The 25,649-nt window shown below is 33.2% G+C and overlaps 2 protein-coding genes across 5 annotated transcripts in view; one reads left to right on the forward strand and one right to left on the reverse strand.

Annotated features, from left to right (window-relative positions):
• Positions 1 to 460: 460 nt before the first annotated feature.
• LOC125645919 (dual oxidase maturation factor 1-like) lies at positions 461 to 9,570 on the reverse strand. 3 transcript variants are annotated; one of them, XM_048871935.2, is made up of 10 exons: positions 9,421 to 9,570; positions 6,791 to 6,836; positions 6,038 to 6,200; positions 4,050 to 4,107; positions 3,318 to 3,452; positions 3,133 to 3,192; positions 2,859 to 3,012; positions 2,556 to 2,767; positions 2,118 to 2,275; positions 461 to 2,001 (listed from the first exon to the last, which is right to left on the reverse strand). In XM_048871935.2, the coding sequence occupies exons 3-10, from the start codon at positions 6,197 to 6,199 to the stop codon at positions 1,576 to 1,578; spliced, it is 1,365 nt and encodes a 454-aa protein (XP_048727892.1). In that variant the 5' UTR covers position 6,200; positions 6,791 to 6,836; positions 9,421 to 9,570; the 3' UTR covers positions 461 to 1,575. The 3 variants fall into 3 exon arrangements, with proteins under 3 accessions (XP_048727892.1, XP_048727891.1, XP_048727890.1); XM_048871934.2 differs by lacking the exon at positions 9,421 to 9,570 and adding an exon at positions 7,602 to 7,731; XM_048871933.2 differs by lacking the exon at positions 9,421 to 9,570 and adding an exon at positions 7,465 to 7,558.
• The window catches only part of LOC125645917 (dual oxidase-like), a 35,942-nt gene continuing 18,170 nt past the window's right edge, over positions 7,878 to 25,649 (forward strand). Inside the window, exons 1-3 of one of the 2 annotated variants that reach the window (XM_048871932.2) lie at positions 7,878 to 7,997; positions 21,154 to 21,278; positions 22,014 to 22,065. In XM_048871932.2, the coding sequence (XP_048727889.2) occupies positions 22,029 to 22,065 (37 nt within the window). In that variant the 5' untranslated portion in view covers positions 7,878 to 7,997; positions 21,154 to 21,278; positions 22,014 to 22,028. Of the gene's footprint in view, positions 7,998 to 10,308; positions 10,387 to 21,153; positions 21,279 to 22,013; positions 22,066 to 25,649 lie in introns of those variants that run through there. The other variant, XM_048871931.2, reaches the window with a different exon arrangement.

Raw genomic sequence — 25,649 nt, forward strand, 5'->3', positions numbered from 1 at the left:
CGCTACATTTGTGCATGCTTTCATGTATCGTTAACTTATGATTGATAATAACCCAAAAATAAACAGTACTAAAGGTGAATTCAAATCTTTTGTTTGAAATGATGGACCTTTTTTAAAACCATCATTTCTCTTTTACTTCCGTTTGGTATTTAAATAACCATTACAAATGGGTCTAGAAGTTAATATACTATGCACATACCTGTGATAACATTTCTACCTCTTCCGCAAAATAAAAGTTTACTCTAAAATTTCAGAATATAACTATGAATCAAATTAACAAAGACCAGGTGTTCTATAGTGTGGGAGCCCTCCAGAGCAAAGTTTTTATGAGATTTATGAAACTTAAACGTATATATGATTTTCCTTGATCCTTCTTTTCAAATGAGAATATCGTCCAAAAGCATGGCTACATGCATCTGGTATATCTAGGTAGGATTTAAAAAAAAACCCACACCTACAATTTTATTTCAAATTTTATTTGACATTCATCAATAAAAAGTAATTGGTGTAATTATTAAGCACTAAATTATGAAAGTAACCATCCTTTTTTATTAAGATAAGCTTCAAGGTAATGACAAATGTGTTTTATGAATAATACTATTTCTATGCGAATACAAACTAATGACAATATTCATAAAGATAAGGTAGAATGAAATCTTAATTGTATTATCACATATTGTGAATAAACTAGCATTTCTTTCACAAATGAAATCGACAAATATCATTACCAAAAATGAACGGAATACTTGGCAGTTTATCATCTCTGATCATAAGTGGTATAAATATGACGTTAGATAAAACAATAGAGAATTAATCTCTACATTAATAAATCATAATTTACAATATCTTCTCAATTCTTTAGAAAATTTACTTTCATTTGTTTATCATATATGATAAATGGAAAAAAAATATATCAATCAAACATGATCGAATGTTTGATTGAATGAAAGGACACTCTAAAGGGAATGGTGGCAAAATAATTGATAGGTTTATAAACAGGCTTTTCAATAACTGAAACAATTTATCATTATTAAAGCAAAATCTGTGATACGTAACCCTAGTCATTAACCACATAAAACTGAACACTATACTATTTGAAAGACGGTTGGTTCATATACATCAAGCATTGACATAAACAGTGTAAAAAGGATGAATTGATATAAATAATTACCGCTAAACATAGTTCATACCTAAAGTGTACTAAAAATCACCTTACATGGTATCGGAAGTCTATTCATCTATATCTAAAAACATGTTAGGCAACAATCAATGTTTGTATGGACATAAATGTTTGTATGGACAGAAATGTTTGAAAAGGTGAATAAAACTTGAAAGGATAACGTTATTTTATAATGCATTGCGTTATGGTGATTAAATCTTTGGCACATTCGGAATCACATATAAATACATTTAATAGATTATGTTTATATCACAATCTGAGACAGAATTTCTTGACAATCACGGTGTAGAAAAACAATCATTATATCACTCATAATCAACTACAGCACTAACACACTTTGTGAGCATTTTCAAAATCGCACCAGACTCATGCACTCAGTAATTTTACAGAGATTGTTATAAAGCATTAAATGTTCCATGCAGAGAGTTTTGTTGCATATCAACGTCAATATAAACGTCCTTTAACTTATCGACTCTTTCGCTTTCGTCGATTGTTGTACAGGTTGTCATCTGAAGGTTTGTGGTACCATTTCTGGTATTTTGAGGAGAATACTGGTGGATTTTCGGACTTCTATTAGAATCTTCCGACTCGTGCTCATTGATCGACGTTAGGGAAGCTACCGAACTACGAACCGGTAATGATCCTCGTCGAGCTGGTGAGCTATCTGGCGAACAGGAGAGCTGACCAGGAGTGGTGTTGCATCTTTTCAATCGGTCACTCTGACTATTAGGACTGTTCTCCTGAGTTTGTAGAATCTCACTGTTTTCAAATCCTTGGTTGATCATATCATATGGATTTGAGGATGTCTTTCCCAAGTCGTACTAATAAAAGAAATCCATTATGGTAACTTAGCTTCAGAAAGTTATCTACACATAACAATCTACATATTGGGATGGGTTTTTTTTTCCTGAGATAAGTAAAATACAATCATGCTTACCTTCAGTTGTGGTAAACTGGCAATGGATTTCCTCTGTTCTCTTGTAAAGACATCCTCCTTAACGAAAGGTTTCTCAACCAAAATATATTTTGCTGCTGTTTTGGGAATTTTGTAGTCCATACAAACTATGACGAGGCCAGTGAGTGTTGTAACGATACCTACGTTATAAAGAGAATAATGTATGCACCCTTTTAACATGTTTCATAAAATTAGAATATCAAGTATAAAATTTACAATTTGCTAGGATGACAAAGTCCATCATAATAACAAACAAGTTACCAAATACTTCAAATATATATACACATGTATGTACATAACATATTTCATCATGCAAAAGACCATATTGTCCATCGACGTCGTTTTAACATTTGAGAAAAGCGGTATGGAGAGCATAAAGCGGTATTACAGGTATTTATAAACATATACAATTGTACATACCAATTACAAGAGCTGCCCAAAAGCAGGGACCATAGTATGTGACTAAGTCCATGTCACTTCCAAGAATTCTGAATGCAAGTCGAGGCTGCAGCACGTGGAAAGTGACACACGCCAGAACCATTGTCACCCCAGTCAAGGTCAATAAAAAGGCGCCATAGAAGACCACGGTCACTATCATAATGTTCGTGAGAATCCAGAAAGCAAATGAGGTCCTGCAAATAAAAATTTATTTACCTATATGAATTCACCATTAACCCAGACAGACGTTCTTAAGTCTTTTAGAAAAAGATCAATGAGACTTACCATAATAAGATATGAGACAGATATCCAGCTCCAGTGTAACTCCTCCCCCATCTCAACCCACCTACATCAGTACTGAGGTACTCCACCAGATGGAGAACAGGAACTGGAAGCCCTCTACCCAAGCAATGCCGAAGCTCTTCGATCGGTCCACGAACTAAAATACCAAAGTTTGCTGTAAAGTGTGTGTGGATCTAGTTTCTTTATAGCGCAAAATGACGAAGAAGTGGACGAGGGAAACAATTTAATGTAGACTACATGATATAATCAAACATACCATTGTCGAGGTCTATTGCTTCATTGTAGTTTATTTCCCCTTTAAATTGATTGAAATTGCCTACAATAAACCAAATAATATTCAATTAATCATAAAAGAAATTGGTTCTTTCTTAAATGATTCACAGCGCAAAGACTCTAAAAGTTATCCCAAAAGGTATTTTTTTTTAAAAAAGCACTGAATACCTGACAATGTAATATTGATTCTGCGAAGACCAACGGTCATGCCGAGGATTCCCGAAAATTCCACCTCTGACCTATACACGTAGGTTGATTTCACACGGACTTCCCCATACTGCCAACAATATCCCATAGAGGTTACTAAAATAAAAAGAAATAAGACTCAATGTTTGCTTTACATTCTAGCTTCGTTTGTTAATCAGTGCAGATGCTGCTTACATGTATAATTATTAAATGGTACCAGTTAGAATATGTTTTACTAGTCATAACCGTCTGGGTTTATATCTCTCCCTGTGACCCTTTGGTCAGCAATAAAACATTATAATCAATTAATATCCGTAGCTTAATTCTGTATTACGACATGTGTTGCAACTAACCACTTGAATTGACGGTAACTTGTCAAATTTATGCAAACATTCCACCATAACATTATCTTTAAGTTTGCACCAAATACCATACAATACGTAAACATTCAACATGTTCATAAATTTGCCTATGTTCACGATTTTAAATGTTTAAACGTCGTATGCAAAGATAGTCTGACATCCCAAACTTCCGGGAAATACTGGAGGAAATGTTGTAGATAACACACGAAATGCTTGTTTTCGCCACGAAAACCCTATTTCAGTTCAGAAACATCTGTTTTTTCACCATTTTATGGATGCTCTCTAACAGCATGCACTGTTGTAGAAGACGTGGTGCAAACCCTTTCCTATTCAAATGTGATCTTGAACTTACAAATAATGGTTGTTCCGATGCCTAGGCTCAGCACAGCTCGAATCAGATTAACCCATCTCTTAAAAAAATAAACCAAAAAGATCGTTAAATACTTTACAAATAATACAAAGATAAAAATTACCCTATATTTTAAGATTTCATCTTTAAAAAGCATTTGATACAATGTTAGTTTGACAGTACATAACCCCATAACTTGCTATGAAAAGTTTCTAAACCATAAAGGGGCATGTCGTTATGTTGTGGGAGGAAATGTGAGTAATTGCTAAGGAACAATAAACAGTACATAATAACAATTAATCACTTTCCACGATATTTTTTATCTCGACATTCATGCACTAGACGGGGTCACATTTTTGTTGACATGTTTAACGTTGGGATTTTTAAAATTTCATCTCGTAGAGATAAGCACACGTCTGTAACGTATTCAACACTTGACACACCTTATAAACATTATGAGTATTTTAGTTTCTATTGCAAACAAGAATTAGTGACGTATAAAGGAAATAAAGAATAGAAATTTTCACGTTTTCAGAAAAATATCTTTAATACCTTCAAATGATCTTTCAAAATCGTTCGTAGATTGCCATAAAGGTGAAGAGATAAATTATATTCACATCGAGGTCAGCAAGGTTAATAGTGACATGTAAAATTGACATTGAACATGATTTCTGGTTAATGAGAAGGTAAGGAATTCCCTCAGTAATGAGATTATTCTATAGGGAGAACGATCGATAAAGACCCAATATTACAATCAGACGAAAACACGTTTAGCACTTCAACGTTTATATGAAATCATAGCAAGTTCAAGAAACAACAGCAACATGCAAAAATGAGGCAAACATATCAATGAAGGCAAGCAAATTGTAAATCAAATCAACTATAGCTGTCTAGAAAGAGCAACAACACAGAAAATATTGATGATGGCAAGGAGGTTGTGATCATCACATGATACCGAAAGATGATGATGATGATAATGATGACGATACCAAATCCATTACTACAACTATTTTACGACGCTCTGGTGGCAGTTTACGTTAGAATTCAAATACACGTACAACCTAGTCGTATCTGAGAGTTACAAAACAGTACTACGACAGGGTTGTATGTGTGCTTGTTAGCTTCTGGCTTCATATGGAGTTACCCAAAATTTGGGCCACACATTTATAATGATTTTGGAATTGTGGAGACAACGAATTTGGTGTTCAGGATGCTATATTTAAACTGCTAAAGTCTTGGTCCTCTACAGAAGTGTTGTATGAACACGGCCTACCTGTGATGTTTTTGTTTTATGTTTTGTAGTTACAGGGCAGGAGTGACTCGTATAACAAGAAAGAGAACAAGAAAATTCATGTTTCTATCAAAGTCAATGGTTTCCGAAACACTGTAGATGGGGCTAAAAATGGCGCGGTACGACACTTCGTGGTTCTGATTAACGAACTGAATTGCTGAATCAGATTCATCTGAATAGCAAAGGTAAACGGCCATCTAAATTAAGTGTGAAGTGACATGCTCCACTTAATGAGCATAAAAATATATGCTGGCGATATTAACAAGGAACAATGTAACAGAAGATCAAATACGATGTTGCCGGTTATGTAATTTTTATCGCGGCCTACCTGTAGACCCACCTGTGTCGCCTTACGATGCCTTGTGTTCTCTGCCTACTTTATGATCACAGGAAGTGTAAAATATCATTAATTAAAAAAGGCCACTTGTTCATCTTCTAAGAAATTGTTATTAATGTCACTGCCGTACTATTTGATTTAAAAGATGGGAAGGCGTATTGCATTTAAGTTAATTCATCGGCCATAAGGTTTCTGATTTCGAAAGCAGAGCTATCAATAATCAATCATTTTTTTCTCCATGATAATTTTGGTATTGCATCAATGATGATAAAGATGATGATTGACAGGTTGATTAATCATGATAGTATTTTCAGAGCTATAACTGTAATGCTAATTTTGTAAATGACATTGTAAAATACTTACTTCTTTTCCACGTACGCCAATAGCAACTATAATCGTTGCCACGGAAACCAAAACACATGCATAGATAGCACAAGCGAGTTGAATATCGATGGTAACAGGCGTCCTTTTTTCTCCATAGAAAGAAAACCCAAAATCTCCACGAAAGGCATTAAACCAAGTCATGCTGAAAAAATTGAATTAACTCTGCCTTACATATGTACAATAGTAAGTTCTAATAACGCATCATTTGTTGTGTGTCGTAACTAACTACGATCACAATCACAAAGGACAATGCCAAGGACTGAGAATGTTGATGATCAAGCAAAGGTTTTAAGAGTTCGGTAACTCATGAATCACACACCAGAGACACGTAGCTCCTGCCAGATTTTTTTCCTTCAAACAAACGCGTTTCAGAAAAAAAAAATTGATGATGTCTTACGTGATGTATATGAACAAATTTGAGACAATTATGGATTATATTTAAGACCTAATGAAGTAAACGTTTCAGACTTTACAGTTTTTTAAATATAGAATCTCGACATCATTTTACCTGGCAATATAATGAAATGGCAATACATTCATAATTCATTTAAGAGCTAAAGATCCCCTCCCCCCAAATAGAAATATTTACATTTAGAGTGGAAAACTTTATCATCTCCCTCTTCCACTGGCATCTTAATGCCACAATGCAATGCTGTTTACATGAGATGTGTATAAACTTATTTGCCTTTGGTACAAATAGTAGCCAGTATGGTTAGAAATAAAGATATTTACCTTAACTAGACGATAATTCTCTGATCCTTCCTTTCTGTTGAATTATCTGAAAGTCGAAAATATACATCTTAATCCACAGACAATACAGAGATCCCGAATGATTCGTGCTTTGGTATTTAGCTAGCACTAACACAATATAGTGACGTCTAGATTGTCCATTGTTGAAAGTCATATGTATAACGCACATAAAAATAATAAATCGCTCAAGCGTGTATACGCGTGTATGAGCAGTGGAGATTAAATACTGAACTACAATTATCAATAGACCATAGCTACATGTATGATAATGTCGGATTATTTTGAATTATTTGGAAGGTACATCTGCAATCAATAAAAAACATTTGATGAGCCTCATACAGCATCTTTGTCTCATGATTTCTAGTGTAAAGTCACTTCGAGCAATGGAGACAAAAATAAAAATACAAGATTAAAAATGACACAACTTTGCATTAAAGATATAAAATTTGTGCATACTACTATGCATATAAATGCAAATGAAATTTGAAATAGATTTAAAATCTTTCTTAAACGTTATCTTTTTATTATCATTACGTGCAAGCTATTTTATCAACAAGTCGGCTTTCATTCACACACTTCGCTGAATACTCGTAAAAAAAAATTAATCAAACTTGATCAAGAACGAAATTTTAATCGAGAAAAAAAAATGCACTGACCATGAATTAAGCAGAATTAAAAATTGATCCAACGGCTCGACACCAATTTTATATCGGAAACATGTAAGAATTAAACTTGGCTTTGTAATAGGAAATTGTCAACTTCCTTGCAAGCGGTATAAGTATTAAAAACGTACGATTTGATTGCAAGACACGGCTGTCAATCTGAGGCGATGAGCTCTCAGCTGTTAATGAGGGCTCCCGGCGTCCTGGTTAGGCTTTATAATGCAGTCAGTCACCGCGGATGATTTGCATACATTGAAAATAAATAAATATAAATGCCAGGATAAAATGGAATTTTCGCTGTCATATTTTTGTCTTTCTATACGTCTTGGTATTCCCGTATAAATAATCACCGAGGGACCCTCCCCCTTCCTTGAAGATGAAATTGCTGGTTTGTTGTACAGGGGAAATTCACAAGTAGATGTACGCTTTGAATTGTACGAGACATAATCTTTATACAGAATGAATGCATTCTTCACATAAAAAGTAAAACGCTTTGACACACACCTTCTCCAAACTACACAAATCAAGTAAGATTTTTTATTTATCGTAAATATCTCCGATCATGAATTCGGTGGTAGGGGTATGTTTTTGCAAATAGCAATTCTGGAATATATAAACAGATTACTAAACGATGGAAATTTCCTTTGTTTTTAAACATCCGATACATTTAACGCTTATGCATCGGAATACTTAAATAAATGAAAATTTGAAAATCATATTGCAATCATATTGAACTTCGCCTTTCATTGAATTTGGAAAGTTTATTTTCATTTACTTGGATTTTATTTTATCCTTACACAATGCCTTTGTGAGTTTTTTGGGGGGTGGGGGGTGGGTGGGATGGGGTTTTATTTATTGTTGTAATCTAATATCGTGAAATGTCTTTTTCTTACATTTAGGTATATTACATGCAGATATACATGTGCGTCTCTGTATTCTGTAAATGTATGATACACTTCTCTAGGAGTAAATTTAGAATGAAATATTAATACCCAGTAGTATGTTAAGTGGCGATCGTTGGCAGGAAGTACAAAGCACTTGACAACAGTTCTTTTCCAAGTAATTCCTTTAATCTCAAAGTACACTATGAGGCACCTATTTTGGCTATTATCTAACACAAAAACGCGCGACTTGTTCGAAATATTTGCTTGTGTAAATAAATTTGTTTGTGTAAATAAAATTGATAAAAGAGCTGAAGGGCATCGCAAATAATAGAATTAAGAAGCACGCTTGCAGTTTATCTATCAAGCAGAGAAGTATCAAGTTATGTAGAGAAGCAGGTGTCAGTACTTGTACGGAAAATAGTCTATGTTCCTTAGTTTAGTTTACGGATCAGGAAGCCGAAGATCTTGTATTTTATAAAGCAAGTGATACATAAAACAACATGCACGATAGGAAAAGTCATTTAGAAGTATGTACATAATGTGGGATCAATGGCGACTATATATATAAAATCCAAAATATAAGTAAATATCCACACAAGTAATAGTATAATAAAGAAAAAAAACTATAGTTAAATATATAATGTGTAACTCAGCAATAATGTCATAACTCTTTAAGATTGAAAATGAAACCGGTTGAGTTATTTTTTCGGTGTTCTAATAAATATATATATATATATATATATATACATTGTATATATTTAAGTGGGCAAAAATGACATGTCCTTATTATTACCATGATATATGGTTCTGCGAAATGATAAAGAATGTTATATAATGTTATATACGGAGGAGTCAACACTAACAGGTTTCTTTTTATTATTAAAAACTCTTACTTACATAGCATATTTTAAAAATATCACACTAAGTATTATGTTCCTACCTTCAAATCGTTAATAGCAAAACTGCCCTCTAGTCTTTAAGATTGTATCAAATGAAGCAGAAAGAACTCTTCATAGAAAATATAACCTGAATCTGCTAATGAGGTACAGATGTACCTAGGTTCTACCTGTGATCTTGAAGATGCGGAGGTCCTTTCCGATAGGAACTGAGTTGTATAAGCCAGATCAAATGAAGTCTATCAAGGTAAATATTTAATGTACTTCTTCGGACATTTAACCAGAACTGACCACAAATTTGCGTCCCGATGACTATACTTCGTAGGTGTATTTATACATAAAATGACTAGTATACATTTCACATAAACCGCGTAGATTCAGTAATTAATTACAATTCATGCATAAACAACTTAAGTCATCCAGTTGAACAGTGATTTTCCAAAGCCGGGAAACTTCCCCCCAAAATACAGAGATATTGACGGAACTAAACCGTTGCTTACCGAGTGACCCCTGATCTTCGCTTCATTTGACGGAAAATGGACTTTGTAGACTTCATACTAAAATATTTCATTAGCTTTAATCAATATCAAGATTTACTTCTGTCTTTCATAGAATAAAACGGCTTTAGAACGAATCGATATTCGTGCATGTTATCTTGAGTTTTAAAGTGCACAAAACTAGTAGGAATTTTACTTCACGGAATAGGAATTTGCTTTGTTCGCATAATTTACTTTAATCTGCAAACACATTTCAGTAAAATAAAAAAAAGCCTAATGATAAATATTTCGTCTTTAAAGAAATGCTGAATTTGCAGGCCACAGAAAAGGAATATCTTTGAATGCTAAAAAGAAAGCCGAATTTCCGAATCCTCCTTTAATTGGGACGGATGAATCCGGGTACAGATAGAATCATTTTCCCTTCTGTTTACTCTGTTTTATTATCTTAATCGTGTATATGAGATATCAGCATTCCATCATGAGGTCTCGTATCCCCAGTCTCAGAAATGCACCCTAGTGCAGTTACCCTAGTAAACAGATTAATCGTCCCGTAAACCCGGAGTTCTCTTCCGGGAATCTAACATCCTAGATCTGCTATCGATTAAACTGCAAAAAGAAGCGTAAGGGAAAAATCCGGAGGTATGTAAAGTTGTTTATATTTACTTGGGGGAAAAAGAGAACTCTTTAGAGATGTTTCTTTTCATCCTACTTTTTATCTATAGTCATGAATTTAACAGTACATACAGTTGATTTTATTCCAACAGAATTTTGAAGTTAGTGAATTTGGAAGAGGCTTAGTGGTTGTTTTTATATTGTTCATTTGTATATTTCTTTTCTCTGAAATTCAAAATTACCTTTACGAATATGAAATCTGATAATCGATGTGAACCTAAGCCTGGTTTAAAATGAGTATATTATTTCTAAATCCGTTATCAACTGCCTTTCTCCAGAAAGAAGGGGATGTTTTTGATAACCCCACATACGTAATTTTAAATCAGAGTTTTCCGCTTAGGTAAGTATTTTGGAGTAGACATGACCGAAATGACGTAAAAAATAATGTCCCATATCAATCACCTTTAATACCCGTCTAAAAACTGAAAACCCTTTCCAGGTTTTTATTTTATTGATTACGTGGTGCCCACGTAAAACCATGCAAAGAGTACATGCCTCCTAGACATTTATAAATCCGTAACCAGGAGTTAATGTGTAAATAAATTACGTAATGTATCTCTAAGCTTGAAAAAAGCAATTTCTGGGACGATTTTTCTTCCATTTCCAAAACCTTACCAGGGAAACGAACTCACGAAAGGCGCACGTGTCGTTTGACACGATTCCGTCAAAAACGGAGAAACTGCTTGCAGAATGTAAAGGTGTGAAGGAATTAAAGACTTGCGGAAAACTCAGGGTGTATTATCAACATGCAATATTTACCTATACATTAACGACAGAAGATAGTGAAAATTAAGACAACGTAATTAAGAGACATCAAGGAAATGGGGTTAGGACATTGGGTGGAAATCCGAACTTTAGTTCTATCTTTGGTTAAATTTGAAGAAGAAAAATCTACTAAAGAGGTACCAATATCTCTGTTCATGACCTTAATGTTTGGTAGGAGAGGATACTAGCGAGTTGTATAAAGAAGATGAAAAGTTTTGCAGAAATTCAACTAATTTTATAGGGCTTGTTCCTTTAAATCTGCCTATTTTCTGGCTTTGCATACACTTCTAATCGGTAAAAAAAAATTTAAAAGATACACGAAGACGTTTAATACAGCTTTAGCGCTTTCATCCAAAGCTTCTGAAGATTTGAAATCTTTACTAAACGTCTTCGTGTATCATTTTTATCTTTTTACCTTATATATATATATATATATATATATATATATATATATATATATATATATGTACACACACACATATATATATATATATATATATATATATATATATATAATATGTATATAATGGAATGCGAAACTGATTATACACCACAATATATAAAATTATATAAAATACCCCCCCCCCCTCTCCTCCCACTTCCAATATTTAAATATTCCCCATAATACTAACAATTAAGACATCTATTCCTTATAGTATATCTATATTTCTGAAATAAAGCTACACATGTATATAGATTTTTATGCTTTAAATAACGTTCAGCATAAAGTTAAAACCCTTTATGCTCTCCATTTTTATAAGAATATAAAATGCTATTCGAAGAAACCGATTTTCTCATGTCCCGCAGCTTTGTTATTTTTCTTGGCAATTAACAACAGAATACATATTGTTGGTTGAAAATTGTCATTAATGACGATTGAAGAAGTTGACAACTTAATTACAACTCCTATAGTATCAAAACTACAACTCAGACAACCTAAAAAGTAAAACCCTTTGTGATGCAAGCATTAGATATTATGTGGGATGTGAAAATATGAAACTAACACAAAATTACAAGATTATTAGTGACAAAACATCCGTGACTGTAGATAAAGATGTGTGCTGACACTGTTAATCCTCATTGTTCGAGTAGTATAAATAGCATGTTTTTCAATATTGTTTTATTTTTCATATGCATTCTATTATGACCAATTTTGTAACGTGGTTGAGATTTCTAGAAAAAATCTCAAACTTACGTCTGAGTTTTCTTTTATTTGAGCAGTCAAAATCTCAAGTTTGGACTTAAGTTCTATTCGAGAACCCAGGCCTAAAGTGAGAGACTATCCTGAGACATGATATAGATCTAAAATTGATCTTTTTAATTCGCGAAATGTTTCAGAAAGGTATGATGTCCAGGTATACAGATATCGCAAATATAAATAAATGTTAGCGCAAATATAGGAGAGCAGCAACACCCCGGAATATTGATGTATGGTCAGTCCACAAAACAGTGCTGTATTTTATCCTGTTAATTCAAGTTTATAGCATATGTATTCTGAAAATAAATTTCATATGTTTAAGAAAACCTATATTCCTGTCGTTCTCTGTAAGCTCTACATAATATAGACAATTTTGACAAAGAAAACACATCGAGCAACATTGTCAGTGCTTATTGCGACCTTGACCTGTGAACAAATGACAATAAAAGTTATCAGTATTGTTGCTTCTCTTCAGCACTGATAGAATTTAAACAATCGGAGTTTTAGATAGCATTTTATATGTAGCAGCCACATGTAGGCAATTAGCGATACATATTCCTTGTAGTTTCGGGGTATTAGTTAAACCCAGCACAATAACAAATTGCTTCATAATGTACATGTATATTCATCATCAGTTGTTTCGCCAAATAAATTGGCGAGTCTAAATCTAACAAAAGATCTTCGTGCAACAGTGATCGCTCCACTTACGTAATATTTCTGTCACAACATTATTTTGCAACACTAGTATTTCGTTCTACAAGTACACGTACTGCTCTGCAACAACCACTTATGAAATCCACTAAATGATAATGTACTTTCTTTGATCTGGTGCTATCCTTCGTTTTAAATGAGTTTCATGCGTTAGTGGTCGCCACTTAAATTTACATATTAATGCTACCTTATATAATTTTGAGAATTTATATTAGTGGGTACTGTAATGGTCTCTAAGTAGATTAGTAAAATATCACAGCATGTCACGAGTGACGTGCAGATCAGCCATCAGTTTTCTCTACTTAACACACTAATACCTCATCAACATCTCACCAGGATTTTCACAAAAACCGAAGGTCCTACAAAACAACGTTGACTTGTTCACAGTTTTGTTTCATTTAGCAAAACATTCTGCATTTTCTTCTGACACACACACATATATATATATACATGTATGAAAGGTGAATATAACGAACAGTGATTAATCTCATAATTCCTATAAGGAATACAAAATAAAGAGTTGGGCAAACACGGACCCCTGGACAAACTAAAGGTGGGATATTGCAATATATGTATATCTATATATTCAGCAATTTTGTAGATTATAACATTAACAGTTTCCCGTATTCTATAAGCTAATTGTGAAATGTATATTTGTAGCATGAAATGTGTAATTCAATTTCTGACTGATAGCTTCACAAACGTTTAAGTATTTTTTAAAAGCTGAAATGATAGAAAAGGCTCACCTTAGAATCTCGAAAATCTGGATACTATGATAAAATTGCTGTTAATTATAAATAAAATTTCCTTTTAATATATGATATACATTAAACGGTGACCAATCGAATGTGTGGGTTGTTACTGCGCTGTTGTGTGAAAACATAAACAAGTGGATTTCTGATAAAATGTTCCCCCTAGTTCCAGAAAAAAATATTTACGTATTGAATTTGTACAAGTTCGAAGAATTGGAGTTGTTAAAGATCAGAAATAGAAAATATTTACAGCAACAAAAACGAGGACTCGGTGCAACAACAGACATCGTCCGTTTGATTGATCAGATACAAGCATTTGTAGAATTACACCCAAAATTTTAATACACGAAAACCGCTCAAACTATGTCTCGAACTATGTGAATGACGAAAAAAATTCAAGTTTATTTTTGCAAGATTACTTTACCAGAATGATCCATTGGGTTTCCATGAATTGCCTGTGATTGAACCATCACTGGTGAAAAGATTCATTGTCATTTTGATAACTGATTAGCTACACCATAGTCTTTTAAATTTTAAGAACATTTCCTTATGTTTTTTTTTTTAAATCTTATACATGTCATTCGCCTTTCACTTGACATAAAATGCAGGGACTTTTTTTTATAATAGCTAAAATTGTATATGCATTGCAATTTTTGAAAGCGGCATATTTCGTTTTCACATTGACGTTTTCCAGACCTATTTATTTCAAATATTTATGTAACATGCTTAGTGAGTAATCCAAAGGTTTGTTTTAATTAAAGTTGTGACATTTTTCAGACAGAATACGTAAGCACATGTGTACATGTACAGTTTATATGTTGATAAAAAGCATGAAAGTGTTCTGTTTTTATTTAAACAATAAAATGCTTTCTTTGTTGTTTTATCGGGTGATGAAGGTAGCTAACATTGCAGAAAAAATTCATAACCCGATAAAACAACAAAGAGAAATTTTTAGAATATTAAGTAGATTTAAGTACTAAGATATATCATATAGTTGACCCATTCGTTACTTTAAACGGAACAGTCAATACACCCTTTGATGTTGGCGACGGATGATTACGCGGACAGGTGGTACTAAAACCCGTTTCGAACTAGTTAGCAATTGCATTCATTGTTGTTGATGAAAGCAGTGTCAATTTCCAAAGAAATATAATAGAAAAGAATCAGTGAATGTAAATATTGGATAATTTTTGACCTCTTCAACTTAACCTCTGTCTCAACGCTATGTTATTGGCAACATGGACGTATGAAAAATATTGTAGCACAGGTGGTCTCAAACGGACGTTCAAGACAGAGCTGATACAACGTTAAGGATTACGAAATATGACGTCATATGTTACGTAGAATTAGAGATACAAACTATATACAACGTAAACATATATCCAGTCTATCACAGTAACGTTGACAAGCGAGCATGACATTTACCGTTTGTTTGTAAGTAGGTTTAATATATATTTTTAGCGATGTTGGTCTTCTGACGTTCCCAATCGTGACGTCTCTTCCGACCCTGTGTGTTTTCTTTGTTAGTAGTTTATACATGTATTAGAAAGTCATTGTATAGGTAAGCTTGACAGTGCAGTCACTTCAATATCAGAAAGTCATTGTACCGTTCCTCGTCTGCTTCGCAAACTGCTCGCTGCGCGCCCTCTGAACACACGTTTATAACTTTTTATGTTTGTGTTACGGGCCTTTAAATTTTTGGGGGACTCATATCGAGACGTCATCAGCTGTAGGTGAAGTGCCACAATTTTATAGACACATGCATGACGCTCTGAGACCTCGTTGTTTAAAGTCTCAACCGAAAGACCCGTGACCCTCACTTCTAAATGCCGAGTGTTTTGCGACTGAAGAACAATAATTTTTCAAACAGCTATTGTGCTGGTATTATGGAATTATGCGCAGACAATTCGAATAACGCATGTTAGTGCATGCGTTATGATAATTTGTTTACACAATGGTTTAGTGGTTTGTTTGTTTTTTTGGACAAAATAGTATTCTAAAACTTACACCTTTTCAATATAATGATTTGATATTTTGAACCGTTCCACTCACTCCGAACATGTATATGGAATTGACAGAAAGGCTGAGTCAAATTACTTGATACCGATTTTGAGCGGTTCTATAGCACGAAGAGCTCCGTCTATGCAGTGTTAAGTCCTCGTTTTCTCTAAAGGAGGGTATAAGGAAAACATTCTCAGTTTTGTTTCAGAAGAAAGCGCAAAAGTTTGCGATGGTGTGATGGGGAATATAGTGGAGTTTGTCCTGTCACTTGTACACGACATTGTAAATATCAGTACTATTATGAGAGACAAAAACCATGTATGTTTCCGTAGTATTCATTAATTCTATGATAGTCATTGCAATCCGATGTCAAGTACCATCTGCAATTAGGTATTAACAAAGCCTTACAATATCTGATAGCAAGTAACATTAAAGAAATATTATGTTATGAGATTGATCACTGTTCGTTATCTTCACCTTTCATGAGTTTTATTGATCAGTCACAGTATGCGATTGCAGTAGTATGATAATGCGCCATAGATAAGCGTTTTTAAAAATAAACTATTGTAATTAACGAGAAGTAGAAACACTTAAATGAAAATATATTTTTTGAAGATATGATAAATTGTTTATATGGAGCAAATTTTGATATTTTTTTTTCGTGACTCTTGCTTTTTGCAGACTCGATGAAAACTTTTGTATTCGCAAGATAGCATTCCATTTCATCATAAATACATTGTAGTCATACAAATTTCCTCGCCTCTATGCTAAAGAGATCGACATATGCATACTATAATAATTCACCATTCGTGTAGATGTGTGCTAAAAGGCAAAGTAATGGGAAGTTCTAGGACAAATAAACTGAAGACTGATATAATGTAGACCACGTGCACGATTTTAAATATTAATGTGAAATATCCTGCGGAGTCACAAACGTAAATTGTGTTTCAAGAATGCAGGATACATATTAAGTTAGACTGAACCATCTCCCGAATATTAAACACGTCTGTGCATTTATTGCATCTATTGACCTCAACCTTTCAAGTTTTAACACAAATATGGTAAAGCCGTGATCAAGGAAGACTAATGTTCTGTAGACCAATGGCATTTTACAATAACTGCAGACAAAGCAAAATTTAAAAAAAAAAATTCAAAATATGCACAAGCCTTTGCAGACGAAGATGTCTTCCTGGTTTATTTTATATTTGCTTAATGAATGACAAATCAGTCAATTCGTTATTAAATTTATGATGATTCGTGTTCTAAGGGATGCGTACTGAAGTAAACGCTACAGCACGTTTCTAGTACCTGAACAACTTTCAAAAATTAAAGATTATGATTATCACTATTTACTTACACTTGTTTTTTTCTTTCGTAGAATGCACTATTACATCTGAGTTTTAATGCTGTATAATCCCCAATCAACAATAGAAAACGGTTGCTAACGAACACCATTCGCCCGCTGTGTCAGTTGTTGCGAATGACCAGATACGCGATTCTAAGGTTCATTTTCGACACTTCCAGATTTATATAAAGGAGAGAAATACAGTTATTAAAGCAAGTATGTAGATACCAAAACACCAAAAAGAGAATGACGATACCAATCTTAAAGATTCTGATCCAGTTTATTCATAAGGTTGGATGTTCAATGACATGAAAAAATACAATCGACTTGACTGCAAAAGTACAATGCATAATATTATTAGTTACACAGTTAGTTAGTGACCTGATACGAAAAAATACATGGTGTAAAAAGAAAACCCGTATCGGGCGAGGCGAAGCCGAGCCCGATACGGGTTTTCTTTTCACACCATGTATTTTTCCGTATCAGGTCACTAACTAACTGTGTAACGAATTTATCACGTCGAAGACCTCTAACTGTATATGTGGGGGGTCTATATCATACAACTTAGTCAAATGTCTTTCCTTTTGACACGGCTTCAAGTCGAACCCGACGATAAATAAAATTACTCGCCCAATACGGATTTTACTCGCATGATACGGTTTTTTTCACGGCGTCATGTGACCAAGATATGACTAATTAGATTTCAACAATTTTGTCTGAGGCGTGATAAGAAAAATTGCTGATCATCAAATTGTGAATTTAAAAGTAAAGATACTATAGAATACAGTGCAGTAACTATGCTGATCCCAATATACACGTTATATGATACAGTGCAGTAACTATGCTGATCCCAATATACACGTTATAGAATACAGTGCAATAACTATGCTGATCTCAATATACACGTTATAGAATACAGTGCAATAACTATGCTGATTCCAATATACACGTTATATAATGCAGTGCAGTAACTATGCTGATTCCAATATACACGTTATATAATGCAGTGCAGTAACTATGCTGATCCCAATATACACGTTATATAATACAGTGCAATAACTATGCTGATTCCAATATACACGTTGTATAATACAGTGCAATAACTATGCTGATTCCAATATACACGTTATATAATACAGTGCAGTAACTATGCTGATTCCAATATACACGTTATATAATACAGTGCAGTAACTATGCTGATTCCAATATACACGTTATATAATACAGTGCAATAACTATGCTGATTCCAATATACACGTTATATAATACAGTGCAGTAACTATGCTGATTCCAATATACACGTTATATAATACAGTGCAGTAACTATGCTGATTCCAATATACACGTTATATAATGCAGTGCAGTAACTATGCTGATTCCAATATACACGTTATATAATACAGTGCAGTAACTATGCTGATTCCAATATACACGTTATATAATACAGTGCAGTAACTATGCTGATTCCAATATACACGTTATATAATACAGTGCAGTGATGTTTTTATATAAGCCCTGAGAGTATTTCGAAAATGGGAGATTTACATTTCTTTTCTCTAAATTACAAAAGCTGGATTAGGCAGTGGAAAACTGGACCTTTCTGTCAACCATTCAACTAAAAGACAATGCTCTTCTCTCAAGCGCAGATCATAATATACTAGCATTACATCTGAAAATACTTCTGAAATTTTGTGTTTGATACCAAATCTTTCTTATCAGAGATTATTTTTGTGGAATTAGAACAATTTAGATTTTGTTGTCGGACATGAAGATAATGTTGCAGTCTATGCATTAGTCTCTGTTTAAAAGACACAATGTCGAAATAAAGCAGATTATCACTATGAGAGTTTTCTTTTTACCTCTCTAAACCGACCAAAAGATGAATAATATTATTAAAAAGATCATCCTTGAACTTAGAAATGCAAGATCATATCCACTCTATCCAAAAGAAGCCCACGCAGAAAATCAAGCATTTCTGTTGTTTCCTCACCAGAGGTCAGGATCATTTTAACTGCTCTTTCTCGGAAATAATCAAACCACATTTAACATCAAGTTCATTTCTAAGAAGCAACATTATTTGTATGTCATGTCCTTAACCCTAAATGAGACTAGAGTTCTAAAAAAGGGAAAGAAATGAATTTACAATGCTTTTTATCAATAGGGAATGTGACCTCAACGTACCTATCTTATCAAGAGAATTATGATCAGTAGAAAGAATATTTCAGATACAGATAGATGCGATACTCGTATTTGGAGGGGCATCGAAAACGTTTTCATATTTCTTATATCTGATATAGTCGAAAGGCTGCTCATTTTTAAACATCATTTAATCTAAATGCATCTACAAAAATTAAAGGAATATTTAGATATTTTTATCTTACTATTTACTGAAACCGTGATCAGTATGATACTGGGAGCAACGCTAACCCAGGACGAAGAAATAGCGAAGACAGGGATGGTTCATTTTTTATTTCATTTATTTATTTGATTTTTTTTTCTAAAAAACATAAAATATTCATTTTTTGTTCTATCATTATTAACTATATTTTGTTTGTGAACATACTTATTGTGTACTAAAACTACATTTTCACATTTCTATATTACTGAACACAATAAAGCAAAATGACCTTTTCAATCTCTCTGTTCCCCGCTATTCTAAGGTCTAGCTGTTACATAGTGTTGTAATTATTAAATATTACGATCGTAACTACCGGTACAAGCCAAATACCGGTAAATGGATGGTTTACATGCACTCTCACTGGTAGTTTGCTTTTCGGCATAAATATAAATATATGCTAAATCGACTGAAATTATTTCCCAGGAAAATGTAATACATTTTAAAAATCGTAAATAGAAATGAATATGCCTTTATAAAAAGTTGAAGAAAATACCAATGTTTTATTGAAATTCATATATTGAAATTTATATATCGTCATCAAAATAATATTCTTAATGTGACATGTGCACTCGCACTGCAGTTTACAACCTCATTGATTATTCTCAAATCTTCTGCGCAAATACAATAATCATAATCACTTTTGCTAATTAAAATTTACATAATGTTATTGGTAAGTAGAGGGGAATGGGGATTTGGAAATTTTGTCTTTTTTTGGTCATTCAATTTGATTATCACACAATGAGGAAGTAAACAAAATGCATTGAATTTCACGCAATGCTTTTAAAAAATAATTTTACGAGACAAATGGTGATTGTGAGGCGTGTTAAATCACATTGTGCTATTTTTAACATTCTGACACACATTTATCTGTCGAAGGACGACATTCATATTTCAATACATTTAAAATATATTTTCTTCAAATAAAATACGTTTAATGAATGCGTTTAGTTTTATTGATGTATTAACCCTTTAATTTGATTAGATAGGGAAAATACAGTTATCTATATTTTCTTTTATCTATACGCAAGAGACTGTGTCGAATTGTTGGAATGCTACTGCAAATCATGAATAGGTGACTAATTAATTCAACAACAAAAATATACTGTTTGGGTTTAGTTTTATCTTGCATCCGTTTACCATGATACACCTTTTTTGGTTTATGTTCAATAATTTACCATGATCCACCTTTTTTTTTTTTGGTTGTCAATCAATAATTTACCATGGTACACCTTTCTTGGTTTTCAATCAATCACATGAAACCGCATTTGGAAAATTGGCCAAAAAATGAAATTTTTAAAAAGCTACGAAAAATAAACCTAAATTAAATTTGGTCGAGGTCATCTAAAGTAAATATCAAAATAAATTCATAAATGTGGAACACTAATATCGGCTGTATGAGATCACATACATTAATAGACTGGAGGATTTCCCTCACGAAATTCTTGACAGGTGAGATCTGTTCCGCATGGTTACACAAGTCATAACACTTATTGCGCCGTTACACTTGATTCCAATCCTACTTGACCGTCCGGATTTTCTAAACTTTATCGGAATTTTCTTTCAGGAAGTCGACAGTAATTGGACAAAACTTACAGTAATACTTTGAAATCGTTGTCGAATGTTGAAATAAGGTCCGGCTGATATTGATGAAAAAAAATCCCAGTAGTTGAGCGCAGACGACACATACAGGTAAGCCAACATTTTTATTATCGTAGATTCATTTGTAGTATTATTGTCTTAGATGCTTTGTACTACACGCCGTAAGCAGATGATTTCGGTATATTATTAATATTTACACATACAGATTGGTATCAAAAGTACGCATGTTATAAAAAAGATAATTATGAGATCTTACAAACTTGATTAACTTGTTCCGATAGCTGTATCAACTTTGAACAAAAGTTGTTAGGGAAAATTAATAGCTTTGAGTACATATTGGTAATAAAGAGTATGAGGTTTGCATTTTCATAATGCATTGCGATTTATTCGTCATGGTTTTAATTGCTTCGTCGAATAGAGAGAAAGAGAAAAAACGAGTATTGACATTTCCTTTAACATCGAACCTACTTGTCGAGAGCTATATTCAAGTTTCAGTCGGTGGGTAGTGGTTTCTTACACAGCTGATTACATCCTTTCTTAATGATTTTAATTAGCAGTCATGAATTCCTAAAGTCTCAGTAATTTTGTAATGAAAATATTTATATTTGAACTCCCTGTTCCAGATTAAAATAAACAATCTTAATAAAAGTGTTCTACTTAGATGCCTGTGTATACCGTTGTTGATAATCTATCATTAGATTGTTATTCTATTGCACAACATGCATGATGTGATATTTAACATGCTGTCAATCCAATGTCCCTGAAAACATGTATTAAAACCATAGTCTCAAAGAGACATTCTTTCATGCTTTTTTACTATTTCAGATTCATGGACTAGCAATGCATCTCAACATTCACATCATCTATCTGAGCCATGGTAAGAATACTAAACTTTTTCAAATTCGACAATTCTCTGCACATTTTTGTCTACCCTCACTGTATATTTCATGATTAGACGTGTCAAAAATTAAATTGCTGATGTATGCTACGCCAGACTTCAGCAATTATATAGCGTAATGTGACACATGATCTATAAAAAACATATCATGTTGTTCTATGAAATATTAATGGCATAACAACATTTAAACATTGATTCAAACAATGATACACAGCAGACAAATGCTCTTTCATATACATATGTATGTATATTATGGGGGTTTTCTGTAAAGTTTATACTAAGAACATTTTCTCTATAGATTTACTTCCACGGAAATTCTATCTACAAATATATATTATCAATTCATTATCAATTCATGTACATGTAATAGTTTAATCATCAGTCCTGTACACAATAAAAGTTTACTTTTGGGGTGGAAGTAGACTATTTTAACTGGACAGAACTTTAAGATCCGTGTCCATTCGACACTGCATTTGATCCCTTGTGAAGATCTTTGTTAAAACTACAAGAAACCTACATTTTTGACATCAAAGTACACTGCCTTGTCATTAGCGACAATTCGCATTTAACCCGGGATAGAGGTTTTTCATTACTTAAAATGTACTCCTCATCAGTTATTGAGATTTGATTTCAAGTGTCAGCTTAGTTTTGCGATAATGGTGAAGTCGTTGCCATTATCTGATTGGACGTTAATGTAGAATTGACAGTCACGCGGAGACTCTGTGCTCTGTCCATTAGCTGCAACCTTCTCTACAGGCGTAAAAACCAGAGTGTCTATAATGTAATCAGTTCATGCTAATCTCATGGAAGTGTGATTCAATGATCTTTTTAATATTTGTACTATTTTCTGTTTACCAAAGGTTATGCTATTGTTTAAAAGCTTTTAAATCATTTATTCATATTGTAAAACACGTGAACTTTTATCTTTCTATATATAGCTGTTAATATCAACGCAGAATATCATAATGTGGAAAAGTGTCAAGTGTATGTTGTTTACGTATATGGTATATTATGTACACGAACAAAATGTATGTTGTTTACGTATACACGAACAAAATGTATGTTGTTTACGTATACACGAACAAAATGTATGTTGTTTACGTATACACGAACAAAATATATATTGTTTACGTATATACGGTATATTATGTACACGAACAAATGGAATAGTAAAGACATTATTACGATTACCTATTTTTTCGTTGTTAAACATATTCAACAATTTATCTAGTACTAGTTTCAAATTCATTTCTTAAACATAACTCTACTTAAGGCACTCTGATATGGGCGGACCTTTACAAAAACGATTTCCACGAAACCCTTGTAGTAACAGTTCTATACACGTGTTTGAAAACCTATGGTGTTAGCTACAACGCAAAGACAGTTGTTCTTGATTTTTTCATTGGCCACTTTTTGCAGGCCTCCTTTTGAGGCGGACTAGACGTATCGCTGTTTTGTTACAGAAACTTACAATATACATGTACCTGTACTCCTAACAGCTCTTTGGGAGGTCAATTAAACTGTTTGTGATTGGCGGGTCTCCTGTCAGTGACTTGTAAAATAACATGTCTTAACGGCGTGATTGAGCGCCATATGCACGTGGTAGTAATTTATATCAGTATCATGTTACAACCAATACTTTTTATCATTGCATGCATTTTAATATCCTTTTCTTACCATAGAGTCCAATTTTCTTCTAAATATTGCTTGCCCCAAACAGGGACATTTTTCGTGAATAGATAACATAAGTGAAAATCACTGGGAGACATAAGTTACGTAACACGTGGTAAAACTATTGTCTCCCAGTACATGCAGGTAAGCATTTATAAGTGGCCAAGAGATGGTCTCCGATAATTTGCCATTAAAACAATCATAAAAACCACTGACTCGTTGGAAAAGGTGGGTTTTGCAAACATGGCGTTTGAGCTGAATACTCACATTTCGCTGAAATTGATTTTGCGAAGGTTGATTTTTGTAAATTGATACGAGGCAACCCCGATGGTGGGGGTAAAAGGAGATACAATTTAGAAATCATGCAATCCGCAATTCTGATTTATAAAAAAAACATGTTCTTACTGGGCTTTACAACTTCAAGTTGAATCAATTTCCCCTGGAAGACAGTCAGCGCCATTCCATAAATATGTAATTTACGTCAAAGTTGATTACATCTATAATATACATGTAGTTGGTAAAGATTTCTTATCGAGATAAACAATAAAACATTATTCGTAATGGAAGAAAAATACAAACAAGTATCATATCCACTTAACAATGATAAAGGAATTTATGCTTTCCCCTTCATCCTCTTTACATGTAAATCAAATGAAACCAAGAGTTAAAGTGTTTAAAATAAAACATTTACAAACATATACAAGACACTTACATGTAAACTTTTGCAAAAATAGTTACATGTAATCGTCATATAACAGAAGATATGAATTACATGTAACATGATGTTACAACATGTTCTTTTTCGATTACACCAAAATACGCATGTTATATTGTAATTTTAAATAATGTAAAATCGTATTAGTGTATACAGTAAAGAGTGAACATGTTAAATGTATAGACATCTACATGTATTGGACACAGATTGAACATAAATGTTATCGGCAAACTAGTAATTCAACTTTTTAAAAATAACAAACGGGATGACTTCAGCTTCTCCACCGTGCGCCTCGGGAAATAGTTGCTGTCTTGGAAGACAATAAATTTCCCATATCTATTTAGCAATATTCCATTATCACTTGTATATGGTGTTTATCCCTCTCAACTGATTCGATACACGAAGACATGTTCTACGTATGATCAATTTGTAAATCGAGATAGACTACTGACAAATAAGTTGATGAAACAAGGATTTCAGCATTCTCGTTTAAAGTCGGCATTTTGCAAATTACAATTACAATGATCTAATTTGCAAATACAATCTGTAATTAGGTCAAATGCTGTTTGACTGCTTCATACCAATTGTTAAGCCGTTCTTTACATACTGATTTTCATTACGGATTAATCCGTTTACCTGATGGATATAGAACTCATGGTGGGTGTGACCGGTCGACAGGGGATGCTTTCTTCTTTTAGGCACCTGACACCACTTCCAGTATGTCCAGGGGACCGTGATTGCGATGCTCTTAATTTTGTATTCTTTATATGTTTTATGAAATTGATCACTGTTTGTTATCTTCACTTATTGTATCAAATATAAAATTTGTAGGTGTCAGAAAGATGGACGTAGACTCCAACACCCCATATAACAAGACTTGTATAAAAAAAAAACTACTTGATTATGTAACCATGCGGAAGTGGATTGGTAAATAAATTCCGCATCAAATCAAAAATTTCTGTAACAAAATTCTGTGGTATTTCTGATGAAGCTATATAACAAAATGACGCTAGCTTCCATCCAATCATAACACGTTAACAAGATCACCTGACTGGGACTCCATTAGAGTTATCAAAAATCACTACAAATTGCCAGTTTACACTATTGCATTAAAATGACAGATGCTCAGGCTTAAAATTAAACTTATCAAATATCATTCGTCAGCATAAAATCATTT

Source organism: Ostrea edulis, chromosome 6, assembly GCF_947568905.1.
Source record: "Ostrea edulis chromosome 6, xbOstEdul1.1, whole genome shotgun sequence".
Lineage (NCBI taxonomy): Eukaryota > Metazoa > Mollusca > Bivalvia > Ostreida > Ostreidae > Ostrea > Ostrea edulis.

Coding starts and splice junctions, on each gene's coding strand:
- LOC125645919 (XM_048871935.2), bottom strand. CDS start 6,199: ATGACTTGGTTTAATGCCTTTCGTGGAGATTTTGGGTTTTCTTTCTAT. Junction 4,108..6,037: donor TTGGCGTACGTGGAAAAGAA/GTAAGTATTTTA, acceptor TATTTTTTTAAG/AGATGGGTTAATCTGATTCG. Junction 3,013..3,132: donor AGCAATAGACCTCGACAATG/GTATGTTTGATT, acceptor TTGGTATTTTAG/TTCGTGGACCGATCGAAGAG.